A 17,302-nucleotide genomic window follows, 5' to 3' on the forward strand; every position below is an offset into this window, starting at 1 on the left:
AATCAGTTCGTTTAAGATAGAATAATTATTACTGATGTAGTGATATAATCTAATTTGCAAAATTTTGTATTCATACAACTTGATAAAATGATGGTCAATCTTTCATCAATAAATGTCGTCATAGATAGTAGTTAGAATTATTCATATTTCGTTATAATTAACAGCAAATTCTGATTTTTATGATTTTATTTGTGTATTTATTATATAAAAATCTTCATTAACATAAATATGTTATATATTTGGTAATCCAGCGACATTTCCGTACTGCTTCTATAAAAACACGCTAACTGTTGCAGCTTTATTTGATACATACCCTTATTTCGTTTGGTGTAATCCATTCTGAAAACTTATATATTCTACCCGAATTACTTCAGTCGTCAAATGGTAAGTATTTTCATAAGAAGAGAAGTTCAAAAGAAGCAGAAAGGTACCATTAAAAGGAAATATTGACAAATGTTTTCAAATTTGCATGATGTACAAATCGAAGACGGTTTAGGGCGTTATTGTTTTTATTTTTCCAGTTGACAGTTCTTCCAAGGAGAGATTGTATGAATAGCATTTACTGAAGTACTTAGAGTAGATGAAGAGCTATGTATCTGGACAAATTAGTAGAGGCTTCATGCAAAGCCCATTACTAAGACAAATGAATGACGTAAAGCAACCATACAAAAGCCTAGGCTAAACAATAATTGAAATAATTTACAACTACCGATGAATAAAGGCTATAATGTACTATGGTTCGAAAAAAAACCATATATTTAGAGAAAAGCTGAGTCAGATAATGTTTTTGGGATGGTGTTTGTATAATGGTTTATTTCCTAATTGGAAATTAATAGTAGTGCAGGAGATTATATGTGGATAAATTCACCTGGGAAATAATTATTTTCAGGATAATAATTTTTGCACACAATCAATCTATTGCCCGAGATTTCTCTTGCAGGAGACCCACAACCTCAAGGAAACAAACCGTCACCAGTGGTTTGGCCCATAAATCACACGAAAGAGATTTTATATCATCGGGATAGGACGAGAATAAAGTAATTTGGAATCCAGTGCTTTGTGTCTTCTGTGTGGTGGTTGCATCTGGTGTGGTTGGAGTTAGTGCCCCAAGTAATTATGTGTTGGTGTTGTCTTAAGTGTATTTAGACAGGAGTAAAATAACTGTAATGGAAACAAAATGCCATAACCACGTTCAGCTGCAATGGCAAGTTGTAGCAGAAAATCTGTCACAGCATTATACATTATTAGAACAGCCTTCACTTTTCTATCCTATATGTGGTGTCATCTAATAATTGAGTAATTAAAGAATATGTCCATAACCTAACCTAATAAGTTTAAAAAGCTTAGTGGTCATCTTTTCGGCAAAATGGAGGGTGTTACTGTGTTGACACATTGGCTGACATATTTCAATGGGACCAGAAACTTTCAAACCAGACTGATTTTTTAATTTAATTATAATTGCAATTAATTTTTAAGAAAATAACTTTTTCCAATGTTTGATGATTTGCTGATAAAATTTTGTGTTAAGGTTTTTGTCAATCTTAGGTAATATGAAGTCTAGAAATGACAGCAATACTCCTTCTCACTTACCCTGTTTTGGTGCAAGATAGTGACTCGAATGCAAACATAACATTGCAGCTGTTGTTTATCTCGTGAGTGATATCTCAGTTAGGGTAGCCTGGTGAAGCGTAGAATTTAGAGGTCTATTGTGAAGTGTTTTTTTAAATGTTATCTTGGCTGGCAACACAATATACCCCCACCTGTACTCCTGTGACAAACACGGCAAAATCAGTTACTGACAGTCTGTTCTATGACCAGGTGTACAAATTGCTTTGTTGGAATATGGAGCAAATTGTTGGAAACTTGTTTTATTTTTTTTTGTAAAACTCAGGAAGGTTGGGGGAACACATATCAGTTTTGTGGACTTTGCTGTAGAGTGCTTGTTTTTATGATGTGAATGTATTTTAGTACAAGTATGTACATGTTGTGGGGTGCCAGGGGCAGACTATTGTAGATGCTTGAGCACATTACCGTGAATATCTTTTTATTGCTTTCCTTATGCTAAACTTGTTTGATATTGTGTAAGTGGTGGGAGACTTCAAGAGCTCCTGCATAGGATCATGTACCTCTAATTTTCATGTGCATGGGAAGAATTTTAATTTCTGAATGTAGATGTTATGTTGGGATTGTTTTAGTACATCTTGTTATTATTTTTATGCTTTATGTTGTGTTATTTGTAGGATGGATGGATGTTTTCTTAATTGTTGCTACCATGCTGCAGATGCATAGTTAAATAGTTCTTATGAGATGTTTGAGTCTATTGTCCAAATTCTGTATCTGCCTCCGTTCACAATATATTCAGCATCTTATTTTTGTTTACATTTACATCTTTGATGCGAGGCTCAGAACTTAAGGTTTTTGTCCAGTGGGAGAGGTTGGCCATTTAATCTGATTGTTTTATGCTTCTTACGAGGTGTATGCATTTTATTTTTTCACCCAAGCAGTGGGGTGGGGGGTGGCAGAGATGGCCTTATTCATGGGAAGCTAAGATATAAAGGGACAACATATGGATGTGGGATGAATGAGGGGTGGGTTCATGCCTTGGATGGTCACCCCTCTTATACGGGGAAAGTGCCTTTTGGTATATAAATGTTTGTACGTACATACAGTTCATCAACACTTTTATTTTTAAGGACCCTGTCACACCAAGATTGAAGATTATAATGGGACTATAGAGTAATGTGGTGGGTGCTAGTTAATGAAGTGTGGGGTGAATATAGCATGATATCATTAACTCAAATAAGTCTTCGGGTATTACATTATAAGGTGTGTGTGGTATGAGCATTATAGTTTGAAAAGAGTTTTCTTTGTCAATATTATCAGTTCTCTTTAACTACCTGAACACTACCATCTTCATGAATTTTATTTGCAAGGGTGGGAACTAGTGTGGTCAGTGTTCTCTATATTCAATCATGTTTGTAACTTAAACTTTGTGTGCAGATCATACCATTGCTGCATATTTTAATGTAGGGAATATGCATTTTGCTTTGTTATTGATTCATATCCCATTGCATAGTTTATTAATGGTATTCTTGAACTTTTATCCATTTCCAGTAATTTGCATTTTTTGGCATTAAAGTTCATCTTCCATGATTGGCTCCATGTATATGTATATTAAGGTTTTGTAACTATTTACAGTGTATTTACCTAACTGTAGTATAAAGGAAAGGAGCAATACTCATTGGATCCTGGCTTCTATTCTCCAATTTTTATCATACCTAGACTCAAATTCACTTAGCTCCATCGTAATCTATGCCCTTGTTTCCCAATTATCATATTTAGATTTGAATTCATGTATTGTTCTAGCTTAGGCTATACTGTATATCTTTCTAAGACATTCTAAGTATTAGTGCATCAATATAAAAGAAGAGCTTTGCCTTGAAGCCACTCATGACTTAAATTTTCTTTATATGCACTGATATTCTTTGAGTTATTATTAATCTTCTTGTATTTTTAATTTCAGTAAAAGAAAGCATACAAGAACTTGTCATTGCCACATTTGATTTGATACTACACACTTCTACAGGTAGATGGTAGGTAGTCATAGTATAATTGTGGCAAGTATACTCACTTCGATGTACTTATGACTCTATATATATTTCTCTTTTCTGTTGGTAGTGTTTAGGTTTATATTTATTATTCATGCTTTTGCCATAATGTTACATCCAGTTTCACTGACTGGAAACTTGTTGCCCCATTTTTACTTGTAACAGTTTTTGAGAGGAAAAGTTGGGCTGTGGTTATTACCAGCAAGAAGGTTATGTTTTCAGACATATTCATTTGTCTGTTCTTGTCATATGTTTGTTGTTATCAACTTGATACAAAAAATTTATAAAAGGGTTTCAATTAAATATTGTGGTGATCTGAATTACAGCCTGGATCTGGAAATTTTTTGAAAGATTGAAACACCAATTTATTTATTTCTTTTTATTTTTATTATTAATTTATCTATTTATTGATTTTATTATTATTATTATTATTATTATTTTGGCAACCTTGGCAAATTACAATCCTTAGATTGGTTTTATTTTTGCATAGATGGTTTGCAGTACCCTTGCAGTTACTTTTTATAGAAATCTTCTGAGTGGGCAAAATTATATTAAACGCAAGCCTTATTACATAAATGAAAATAAGGAGGGAAATGAACTACCTCCATGGAAGTTTCCAATCTCCAGATGCATTTATTTTATATTAGTGTGTGAATATTTTTATGTTTTTTGGGCCTTTATGGATTTAGAAAGGGCTTATGACAGGATAGACAGGAAGGTACTGTGGGAGGTATTGCAGATATATGGGATAGGAGGAAAGCTGTTAAGAGCAGTCAAGAGTTCTTCAACAAACTGTCCGAAATGTCCTCCTTTGTCTCCACCAAGTCCCACCCGTCCCCCTCCTCCCCCTCCACCTACCACCCACCCCTCCCTGATAACCTCTCCCAGTTCCTTCCCTGTTGGCTTATATGTGCTCAGAGTGTGTGTCATGTCTGTACTTGAAAAAGCTGTAACAAGCGAAACGTAGTACCAATAAAGGTTTCGATCTCACAAGGTGTTTATTCTCACAGTTTTTACAAGTGTAGTAGAGCCTCTGTTAGAATTAGAAATGGGAAGAGTGAGTGGTTTAAGGTAAAGGTGGGACTTTGTCAAGGATGTGTCATGTCGTTATGGCTGTTCAGTTTATACATGGATGGGGTGGTGCGAGAGGTACATGCAAGGGCAATGGGCAGGAATTGGAGATAGTTAAAGAAAATGGAGAAAAATTGGAGATAAGCCAGTTGTTTGCTGATTATACTGTGCTTGTAGCAGGATCAGTAGAGGGAAGTGCCTTTTGGTATATATATGTATGTATGTTTGTACATTCATACAGTTCACCAACACTTATTCTTAAGGACTCTCTCACACCAAGATTGAAGATTATAATAAGGAAGTTAGTGATGGAGTTTGGGGAGGTGTGTGAAAGAAGAACTTGAAGATAAATTTGGGTAAAAGTAAGGTGATGAGATGCACAAGGGTAGAGGATGACAGCAAATTGGAAGTGAGTATTAAGGGAGAGAGACTGGAGGAAGTGGATAGCTTTAGATAGTTGGGGGCAAATGAAGCAGGAAAGGGAGGAGTGGAGGTGAAGGAAGAATGTAGATTGAAAGAAACAAGTAAATGCCTTGGGGGATTAAAAAGTGTAATGAGAAATAGACATTTGGGAATGGGTGCTAAAAGATTGTATGAAGGGGTGATTATGCTGGCAGCACTGTATGGGGAAGAAACATGGAACATTAGAGAGGAAAAGTTTAAATGTGTTTGAGATGAAATGCCTGGGAAGTATTGTAGGGGTTACTAGACTGGATAGAGTGAGAAACAAGGTGAGAAGGAGAGGGGGCTGGAAAAGGAGTTGGGAGATAGGGTTGATGAAAAAGTATTAGGATGGTTTGGACACATGGAAAGAATGATTGAAGAAAAATTTGTATAAAAAAAAAAAAAGTGTGGAAGACAGGTGAGGGGAGTGAACATGAGGGGCAACCAAAGATAAGATGTATGGATGGGGTAAAAAGGGCATTGGGAAAGAGGGGAATGTCTGTTGAGGAAGGAAGGGAGAAGATGGAAGACAGGGGTGAATGAAGAATGGTTGTGTATGGATGGTGCTGCAATGCATGGAAGGGAGTGGGTGGGGGATGAGGGAGTATGTGTGAATGATATTTTGACAGCCTAAATGGATTTTTCCCTGTCATCTCTTTTTCTGCATGAGGGGACAGAGAAGGGAGGGTCACCTATTAAATGAATCGACTTTGCTGTGAATGTGCTGTCTTGCTGCAGTGCTTCTGACTGAGGTCAGTGGGGGGTAGCCAAAAAGAAAAAGGCATAGAAACCACTCCCATCCGTTCCATTTCCTATATATTCCACTCCCCTCCTCCTTCCCTCTTATCTTGGTACCTCCTGGATGACAGGTCAGCCCTGCATCCTGTCCACTGCCCTGGGTCAGAAGCAGTGTTGCAAGACACAGCACATCCACAGCAAGGCCACTTCATAAATTCAGCGACCCCCCCTTTCCGTCCCCCCATGCAGAAAAGGAGAAGACGGGGAGAAATCCCTTCGGGCTGCGTCAAATTTTTTCTCATACATACTTCCTCACCCCCCATCCACCCACTCTCCCTCATGCATCACAGCATCATCTATACACAACCCCTCTCCATTCACCCCTATCTTCTGTCCTCTCCTGTCCTTCCTCCACAGACATTCCTCTCTTTTGTAATGCCCCTTTCACCCCATCCATCCATCTCATCCTAGGACGCCCCCTCATATTCACTCCTTCCACCTCCGCCTTCCACACTTCTTTTACTAATCTTTCCTCACTCATTCTTTCCATGTGTCCAAACCATCCTAATGCTCTTTCATCAACCCTATCTCTCAGCTCCCTTTCCACCCCTGTTCTCCTCCTCACCTCCTCATTTCTCACTCTATCCAGCCTAGTAACCCCTCAGACATTTCATCTCAAACACATTCAAACCCCTTCTCTCTTCCTCTCTCATGTTCCATGTTTCTGCCACATACAATGCCCTTGGTATATTATGTATGTATTTCAGTGTCACTAACATTTAGTTTAAAGGATAGAACAACCTGCTTTCAAGGGGATTCACAGTAATTTTTGTAGAGAGGGGTAAGATTAAAGGTATTCTACACACATGGTTAATGGTATAGGGTTGTATCAAGATACATTTCAAATTTGCCACATGTGCATATATTTATATTATCTACATGAGTTACATTTTGACTTTCATCAATCACACTGATATTCTATGACTTAGAAAAATTAACAAATTTATATGTGATGAATGACAAAGGTTTCAAACACCCCCTGGGTTTCTAGGGGGAGAAGGGGGGTTCCTGCTACCCCCTGCCCTGTTCCCATCTCAAGATGGCCATGCCTGCTTTGATGGGAAAAATTCTTTTCATGAGAAAATTGTATTAAGTTATTTGCATGTATGTATACATTTGTGTGTATGCATACCATATGTATATAGTTGAGCATGCAGATAGAAAGTGTGATTTATTCTCATTTTTATTTTTATTTGTTTTCAGGATGATTGGATGGGTGACACCAAGGTGCATATTATGGTGTCAGTATGTTCAGGTGATAAGAAATATATCCATATCTGAACACAAAATGATTGTGAACATTTGTATTGTGTAGTGGGTTTGTGATACAACTCTTAATTCAATATTACATCCTTTAAAATGAAAAAGAAGAACTAATAGGATTGAAGACAACTAGTTTTTATACTGTACTTCCTTGTGTTATGAGAATGAATTCACAGACACTGTGATGGAAAAGCTTACATATGTGCAATTTATGTAAAAGTTGAGAAAAACTATAAGAGGATAACTGTAGAATTTAGGAATTGTTATTGTAACTATATTTTTCTTTAGAATCCACATAAAGATTTGTGCTGAAACATTGTAGGTAATCATTATTTTATCAATCCCAGGAGATCTTAGTAACAGCAGACAATAAGAAGCCTACAAAATCTCAGGAGCAGCTTACATTGCAGCTCTTAAGTTAAATTGAGGTATATGAGGACATTTTTGACAAACCACACCTATGTACACTATATGCTGCTGCAGCTTATTACCCGAGAACCTGAAGAATCATATGAGGACTCATACTGGCGAAAAGCCTCATAAATGTACTCTTTGTGGTACCACATTCCTGAGAACAGGAGATTTGAGAACTCATATGATGACCCACAGTGGGGAAAAGCCACACAAGTGTGCACTGTGCGGCACTGCATTTTCGAGAGCCGGAGACCTGAAAAGCCACATGAGGATTCACACAGGAGAAAAGCCCCACAAATGCACCTTTTGCAATGCCGCCTTTTCACGAACAGGAGATCTGAAAAGTCATATTAGGATTCACACAGGGGAAAGGCCCCATAAATGTGTTCTGTGTCCCGGTGCATTTTCGCGCGCAGGAGACCTGAAGAGTCACATGAGAACCCACACGGGGGAAAAGCCTCACAAATGTGCCATTTGTGGCACGGCTTTCTCGCGAACCGGCGATCTGAAGTGTCATACTAGGATACACACGGGGGAAAAACCTCACAAATGTACCGTTTGTGGTTCGGCATTTTCGAGAACCGGAGACTTGAAGACTCACATGAGAATTCACACTGGCGAGAAGCCGCACAAATGTACCATTTGCACGGCTGCATTTTCGCGGGCCGGAGATTTGAAAAGTCACACGAGAACCCATACGGGAGAAAAGCCTTACAAGTGCGCATTGTGTGGTGCAGCATTTTCGAGGGCCGGAGATCTGAAGAGTCATATGAGGACCCACACAGGAGAGAAGCCTCATAAATGTGCTATTTGCGGTGCTGCGTTCTCGCGAACGGGAGACTTGAAGTGTCACATGAGAACGCATACAGAGGAAAAACCATACAAATGCTCACATTTTGATGTTACTTTTTCTTGAAGAGGAAGTTGATCCTCGTGCAAAAGAAGACCGTAGAAGGATTTCACTATGCTGCTATTTCATGTAAGCAAGGATTATTAATGTCCATTTTAGGGCAGTGATGACCAGGCACCATATGGGCCAGCTTGCACTGCTGTGTTTTTACAGAAATCTATATAAAGGGCATGTGCTAATATTCTTGAAATCTCATAGATGTACACAACTTAATGTTTCCTGGGAATGCATATAAAGCAGCTTATTCTGACATTGGCTAAAAGCCTTATAGATGTACACGTAGAGATGGTTAATTCCTATTGAGAATATGTTTTGGATGTATATATGTATAAAGTAAAATTTAACAGAAGTGATCAGGGATATGTAATACAATAACAATATAACCTGGCAGAGTAATTTACTCTTATGGGCATGACTTTAGGTGTAGAATCATTCACCTAGTGAAAGAAAGGGCTCTTAAGAAAATGCTATCCATGTAGGATAGTAATATTCCTGTTAGAAATACATCCTTATCAGTATGAAATGCTGGAAGTGAAAGTCGGCATGGAAGAGCATAACTGGCTTGTAGTTTAAGTGTAATGAGAGTAATTTTTTAATTTGAGAGAGCACAAGATACTGTTAATGTTAAGGCATAAACTCTCATGCATCATGTCATGTTGACATGAGTTGCTGCATAAAGCTGAAAATATCTGTTTAGATTACTTAAGAATGTGTAGGTGTACATTTTCTTGCTAAGTAATTTTAAATAATCTAAGCATATTTAATGAATTATGAAGAAATAACCCAGAAACTATATCGAGCAGGCAGCTAGAGTTAAAGGAGATGTGAAGTAATTTGTAACATTTTTTGCTGTGAGCCTTGCTAAGGAGAAAGGATCAAGGCTTTGATGATGAGAAGCAGAAAATTAAGAAACTATTTGACCCACCTTCAGAGGCCAGTTCTGCCTCAATGATTTATTTTGCAGTTTTCCTTCATAATTTATTTCCAGTTTCATGCATCCAAAAGGCACAGACGAAGTTTTATTTGTGCACAAGGGGAGCATGTCACATATTGATTGCTTCACACTAATACTGTATCTGAAACATCTTAAAGTATTTAAGGATAGCTGCAGTTATGCAGCTTTTAGTAATGCTGTGATTAACCTGCATTGTGCAGGGACATTTGTAACTTTAGTAATATATTAATCTTCTTAAGCTATGAGTTGTTTTCTTTCTGCTCTTTATAACCAATGCATACTAATATAGCACTGTGACAGGTCATAACAATACAGTAATTGTTGCCTTTATTTTCACCCATTGGAAACCTTGTAACCCCACATTGGTTGGCTAGCTCTCAGGCCCACCCATGGATTTCTTTGGAAAGAAATTTCACTGTTGTCTGCATTGTATTAGTGTGGGACTGTTTCCGTATCAACAGTTGAAACTGGTAGGGGAAGGGGAACAATCACTGATTGCCAGCTGTCCACTTGTGAGAAAGTGCAAGAAATACAGTTGATGTTGATAGAAGAGATATTGGGTCCAATCTGTAGACAGTGTCAGATCCTTGTAGCACAACCACCTTGATGCGACAGGTCATACCAATAGATAATGGTGACTAGTTTTACTATTTAGTGGTCATGCACCTGAACAAAATAGAAACTCTTAAGTGGATAGGAAGATTTATAGATATTCTGATTTTGATGTGGTGTCATAATGAGAATTGCTCATTAATTATTATTAATAATTTTGAATTAATTGTTGAAGTTTAAGACTGGTAATGTCAGTAAGTCATCTCCCGGTAATGATTGTACCAGATACAGTATTACTACGAGTCCCCAACTTATGAATGAGATACGCTCTGAGACACCATTTGTTAGTCTGGTGTGTACACACTGGTAAACCTATATGTTCTAATCATACTGCAAATTTCCATATGAGAGATATATGCACATACAGTATAATAGAGGCATATATAACATGTAATAATGAATACTAGTACTGTAAAGCTAATGACCATGAATTATATTATTGAAGAAGAAAGTGTATTTGTGGAAGTTTGTAAATAGGATGTTTGTTAGTTGGGAGCCACCGTATATTGCTCTGTTAACTATAAAACAATATAGTTCTGAAAATTTCATTGGTAATAGTTTTCATGATATTTCTAGCTGAAGGTGAGGATTGGTGCTCTCAGGCTGTAAAAGTAGTGACTTCATCGTACCTCTCAACATCAAAGGCGAGATTTAAATAACTGTCATGGGTTTCACAAAATGGAAGCTCCACAGTACAGACGCTCCTCTACTTACGTTCATTCGTTTTACGTTTGTTCGATTTTACATTTGAACTGACTGTAAAACAAAAAAAAATTTTGAGTGAATTTTTTAGTTTAGCACGCTCTCCGTAGTTCAAATGATACTTACGCATGACGCTGCGTCCATTGTTTACATGGCACAAACAACAGACTGAATGTGCCTTGCCTCCTCCTCCTCCTCCTCCCCCTCCTCCACCATCGCAATTTATGTTGCTTGAATTTAATTTATTTGAAATTAATGTTATCATTTTACAATGTTATGTGTATAATTAATGATTTAGGGGTGTTTTATAAGATACGGTAATAGAATTTACGGATATATGGTACAGTAACAACTTACGTTCATTTTCAACTTAGGTTTGGCTGTTCAGAACGTAACTAAAACGTAAGTTGAGGAGTGTCTGTATCTGGTAATGGTCCTTGGACCTTCCCATAGATCTCTGTATGAAGGAATACAAGACTTGTTTTTGTGTTTATTAGTTGGGATACTTTGTATGATACCACTTTATAATACAAGTAGGAGAGCAGTCATCAAAGGAGGAAGAAATTCAAATTTAATAGAGAGGTATCCTCAGTTTGGTCCAGATACTTGAATGTCAGGCCGTCAAGGCTGCATCTTATGATTAATGTAAGGATGTTGACAGGTTTTGAAAATGGGCAGCAGTGGGATAAATCTATTGGATATCCTGTATGCAGTGACAGTTTTATTGGTGCTGGAGGTCTAGGGCCTGACTAAAACCTACCATCCTTATCATGTTTCTATATACAATGGGCATACATACATATACCAAGGCTTTTTTCCCCTTACAAGGGAGGTAGCAAAAAAGGAAAATGCCTAAAATAATTCCCACCCATTCCATCCCTGAATACACTCCACACCCCTCCACCCTCCCTCTCATCTTAGCACCGCCTGGATGACGGGTCATCCCTGCACCTTGTTCACTGCCCTGGATCAGAAGCAGTGCCGCAAGACACAGCAAGGCCGCTAAATTAAATCGGCCACCCCCCCTCTCTGTCCCCCCATCCATAAAGGAGAAGATGGGGAGAAATCCCTTTGGGCTGCGTCAAAATTTGCTCACACATACTACCTCAACCCCCATCCCCCTGCCCATTCCACCTCATGCATCACAACATCATCCATATACAACCATTCTCCATTCACCCCTGTCTTCTGTCCTCTCCCGTCCTTCCTCAACAGACATTCCCCTCTTCCCCAAAGCCCCCTTCACCCCATCCATCCACCTCATCCTAGGATGTCCCTTCATGTTCACTCCCTCCACATCTGCCTTCCATACCTCTTTTACTAGTCTTTCTTCACTCATTCTTTCCATGTGACCAAACCATCCTAATACTCTTTCATCAACAATATCTCCCAACCCCCTTTCCACCCCTGTTTTCCTCCTCACCTCATTTCTCACTCTATCCAGCCTAGTAACTCCCATCATACTTCTCAGACACCTCATCTCAAACACATTCAAACTCCTCCTCTCTTCCTCTCTTATGTTCCATGTTTCTGCCCGATACAGTGCTGTTGGCACAATCACTCCTTCATACAGTCTCCTCTTAGCATCCATTCCTAAATGTCTATTCCTCATTACACTTTTTAATCCACCAAGGCATTTACTCTCTTCTCTCAATCTGCATTCTATCTCCACCTTCACTCCACCTTTTCCTGCCACATTTGCACCCAAGTATCTAAAACTATCCACTTCCTCCAGTCGCTCTCCCTTAATGCTCACTTCCAGACTACTGCCACTTTCACCCCTTGTACATCTCATCACCTTACTTTTATCTTCAGCTTTCTTCTATCACACACTCTCCCAAACTCTGTCATCAACTTCCTCAATCCCTCCTTCGATCCTGCCACAAGCGCAGTGTTGTCCTCAAACAACAGCTGGCTCACCTCCCACTTTTCTCCATTTTCTTTAACCATCTCCAATCCCTGACCCACTACCCTTGCATTTACCTCTCGCACTACCACATCCATGTATAAGTTGAACAGCCAGTGCGACATAACGCATCCTTGATGAAGTCCCACCTTTACCTTGAACCACTCACACTCTCCATTTCTAATCCTGACACAAGCTCTACTACTCTCATAAAAACTCTTGACAGCTCCTAGAAGCTTTCCTCCTATCCCATATATCCTCAAAACCTCCCACAGTGCCTTTCTGTCTACCCTGTCGTAAGCCTTTTCCAGGTCCATAAAGGCCCAAAAAACATCCTTCCCCTTTCCTATAGCTTTCTCACATATCTGTCTTACCACAAAAATCTGATCTACACAACCTCTACCTGTCCTAAATCCACACTGTTCCTCACCAATTACTCCCTCTGTTCCTCTCCTAATCCTCTCAATCAAGATCCTCCCATAAGCCTTCCCAACTACACTTAACAAGCTAATCCCTCTGAAACTACTACACTCACACTTGTCCCCTTTTCCCTTGTAAAGTGGAACTATACAGGCACTCCTCCAGTCCTCTGGCACTCTACCCTCTCTCCAGCAAACCTCACCAGCCAATCCACCATCACTGTACCTCCTTTTTTTAGACATTCTGCATGGCATCCATCCAGATCAGGTGCCTTACCTGCTTTCATCATCTTAACAACTGCCTTCACTTCATCCTTCCTTATTTCTCCTCCATTTTCCTCACTCATCACGGTCATTTTCTTAGCATTTCCCACTGCAGCTATCTTTCCCTCCCTATCCTCCTTCACATTTAGCAACTCCCTAAAATATTCTGCCCATCTTCCCCTTACTGCCTTCTCTTCCATGGGCATTAAAAAGGAAAAAGTATTCCATTTTGCCATAAAAAGGGAGATAAATTTGTCCAGATGAGAAAAAAGGGTACATAGTGAGTAAATAATTTCACTAAATGCCAGAGCAGTGCACCAGTGAGCTCTGGCAACACTGCACCACTTGCAAGTACCTGTCATTGGTCCCGCTAATTGAAGCACTAGGCAACTTGCCGCCAAAAGCTGAAATCAAATTGGGTTTTAAAATATGTTTGATAAGTAGGACCCTGTCTACAGGGTAAAGGTATCCTGTAGGCTGGTTCATAGATAAGATCCTCATAATACTATAAGATTTAGTTCATGTGCTTGCTTCCTTTGGTGAATTAGAGTGAAAGATGCGAGTATCTGGCCAGGATGCAGTGTTAAGAGAAACAAGTATTTGGGGACGAATGAATGGAAAGGGTTGTAAGAAGGAGCGATTACAGCCACGACACTGTAAGGAGTAGATGTATAATCTAAGGGAGGTCACAAAGGAAGAATCTGAATGTGTCTGTCTCATAAATGACAGCCAGCATGGCTACAAATGCATGACTAACCCTCTTGAATTATGCAATGTAATTATCTCATGCTATGACAAAAAGAATAGTGTAGATTTAATCTATCTGGACTTTGAAAAAAGTTGTTGATACTGCATGACATGAGAAACAACTAATTAAACTTGCTTTGCATGAAGTAAGATTAACTTGTGAAGCTGGATTAGTAAGAGTTTGAGTGATCAAAAACAACAAGTTGTTCTGAGTGGTAAAAGATCCAGATGAAAAGATGTTAAGTGGAGTCCCTTTCTAGGGGCACTTCTGTTCATGTGTACAATATTAACATTTACTGTGGACTTCAGTGTATTGTCTCCAAATTTATTTATGGTACTAAGCAATATTTAATTAGTTGTAATGTACAGGAACGAAGCAACATGTATGAAGTTCTATTTCTTACCTTCCAGTTGTAATAATTAGTTAAAATTCACATATAATTCCAATTTGGGCTGTCATCTTGCTCAGTGATCATCATATCTAGATGAAGATATTTGTTTGGTTTCAGTTTGTGCTCTATTGTCTAGACAATCCCAAGAGGTTATACATCTGAATGGAAAACTTTTTGTTCACTTCCCTTAGAAAGCTGGTCTTTTTCAGTGTGTTCCCATGACCTCGTGAAGCCTTTTCATCCCAAATCAAAAGATCAAATCTGTTAAATTTGACCATCCCAATCAGTGACCTGAAAACTTCTCTGATCTTTTGAAAATGGCAGATCTAAAGGTTTTAGTCTCCCCCATATACGGCTTATCTGTCATTTGGAAACTAATTTCATTGCTGTTCTTTGTATTCGATTGATCATGCTCGTGTGGAATAGCAAGTTGTTATTAGGATTAACTGGATATTCAAGGAGACTTAGAGCAGTGGTGCTCAACAATTTTCACTCCATACCTCTCTTTACAAATGCTTAGCATTCGTGTGGCTCCCCTTAGTTTATCTCCTAAATACCACCCTGCCAAAAAAAAGTAAAATAAAAGATAAAATAAATAAGATGATGAAGGGAAACCCTTTACTTTATTAGAAAATTTAGTCATATTCATCTACTGCCAGGACAGAATGATGGACGTTTTATATATAATCAGATTCCTCACATTATTTAGAAATGTATAATTTGTAACAACAGGCCATGCGTCCAAGGTACAGAGAACCAATGGGCTGGAGCGATGGCCTCTGAAGTGGGTATTTAGATGTTATCCATGTGATATAACTGAAATAAGTAAGTATGACTGCAAGTTATTTTTATTTATTATATTTTCATCTATATGTTCGTTTATTTTTTTAACATATGAAAAAATATCTATGTATGATTGTTGGTAACGTAAAGTATCCAAGTATTCCTCTTTGACTTTGAGGAAAAGATTATTTATCTATTATTATTTAATCCATCTAGTTTATGCCATTTTGCAAAAAAATATATATACATGTATAATTCTGTCTTGCAGTAATCATTCTGTTTATCATCTGTATATTTAATTTATTGTCAATTATAAGACAATTTTAAATATACTGACGTAGTTACCCCTCATAATAAAAACGTTTTCTATGGTGTCCCAAAAATAGAGAATGTACACAAAGGATGTGTCATTCCAAGGATCCTGTTGGGATTACTATGTATGTGTATGTATACATATATATATATATATATATATATATATATATATACACCAACAACTTTTCCCCATTACAAGAGAGGTAGCCAAATAACAAGGCATAATTATATATATATATGTATATATATATATATATATATATATATATATATATATATATATATATATACCAACAACTTTTCCCCCTTACAAGTGAGGTAGCCAAATAACAAGGCATAATTATATATATATATGTATATATATATATAAATATTCCGTTCCCACCCATCATCTCTCCTGCCTCTCGTCTTAGCTCCTCATGGGTGACTGGTCATCCTTGTATCCCTCCCATTGCCCAGGGTCAGAAGCAATGCTGCAAGACACAGCACATCCATAGCAAGGGCGCTTCACTTTATCGGCGCCTCCCCCCCCCCCCCAACTTTCCACTCCCTCATGCAGACAAAAAGAAGCCAAGGAGAAATCCCTTCGGCCTGCGTCAAAATATCATTCACACAAAACCACTCCCAGCCCCCTCCCTCCCTTGCACCACAGTATCATCTATAAATAGCCGTTCTCCATTCACCCTTATCTCCTGCTTTCTCCCCTCACTGCTCAACAGACACTGCCCTCTTGCTCAACGCCACTTCCACCCCATCCATCCGTCTCAATAGTCCCCTCAAGTTCACCTCATCCACCTCTGCCTTCCACATCTCTTTTACCAATCTTTCTTCACTCATTCTTTCCACGTGTCTAAACCGTCCCAGTACTCTTTCATCAGTCTTATTTGCCATCTCCTTTTCCACCCTCGCTCTCCTCGATCTATCCAACCTTGTAACGCCTACTATACTTCTCAGACATTTCATCTCAAACACATTTAGACTTTTCCTCTCTGCCTCTCTTAAAATCCAAGTCTCTGCCCCATACAATGTCGTTGGCGCAGTTACCTCTTCATATGTTCTCTTCGCATCCATTCCCTAATGCCTATTTTAAATGACACTTTTTAAAGCCCCAGGGCATTTACTTGCCTATCTCAATCTACAATTTGCCTCCACCTCCACTCGTCCCTTATCTGCCATATGCGACCCCAAATACCTAAAGATATCAACTTTCTCCAGCAATTCTCCCATAAAACTATCAACACGCTGCCACCCACCCCCTTTGTACACTCCATCTTACTTTTACCCACATTTACCTTCAACTTTCTCTTATAGCATAGCTTACCAAACTCCGTCACTAACTTCCTTAATCCCCCTCCCATAGACACACGTTAAACAACCTCACTAGCCAGCCCACTTCCTGGGCCACCCTTCAGACACTCCGCATGACACCCATCTAACCTGCACTTGTCACAGCTAACTCCTGTTAATGCTATCATAAGGTAGGGAACACCCTCATGGGTACAATCATCGTTATATACATTATCGCCGCCTGACAACTCCTCAGAGAGTGGGAATATGTTGAAATTGTTAGAAGTTAGGGATGTGTGACCTAGATTTTGGCTCGGTTTTGGATATGCCATGCCTTGTTCTGATAAACAGATTGATGGAAGATTATTGGGATGATTTGTACATATGGAAAGAATGGACGAAGAAAGACTAA

At 38.6% G+C, this 17,302-nt stretch overlaps 1 protein-coding gene across 2 annotated transcripts; it reads left to right on the top strand.

Moving 5' to 3' along the window:
* The first annotated feature begins 248 nt into the window (after window positions 1-248).
* LOC143028612 (uncharacterized) lies at window positions 249-9,705 on the top strand. 2 transcript variants are annotated; one of them, XM_076190974.1, is made up of 4 exons: window positions 266-384; window positions 941-1,037; window positions 3,524-3,593; window positions 7,125-9,705. In XM_076190974.1, exon 4 carries the CDS (start codon window positions 7,645-7,647, stop codon window positions 8,512-8,514), a length of 870 nt encoding a protein of 289 aa, XP_076047089.1. In that variant the 5' UTR covers window positions 266-384; window positions 941-1,037; window positions 3,524-3,593; window positions 7,125-7,644; the 3' UTR covers window positions 8,515-9,705. The 2 variants fall into 2 exon arrangements, with proteins under 2 accessions (XP_076047088.1, XP_076047089.1); XM_076190973.1 differs by lacking the exon at window positions 941-1,037 and having other exon boundaries at window positions 249-384.
* The last annotated feature ends 7,597 nt before the right edge of the window (window positions 9,706-17,302 follow it).

This window comes from Oratosquilla oratoria, chromosome 9 (assembly GCF_046742065.1).
Source record: "Oratosquilla oratoria isolate Oo_2021 chromosome 9, ASM4674206v1, whole genome shotgun sequence".
Classification (NCBI taxonomy): domain Eukaryota; kingdom Metazoa; phylum Arthropoda; class Malacostraca; order Stomatopoda; family Squillidae; genus Oratosquilla; species Oratosquilla oratoria.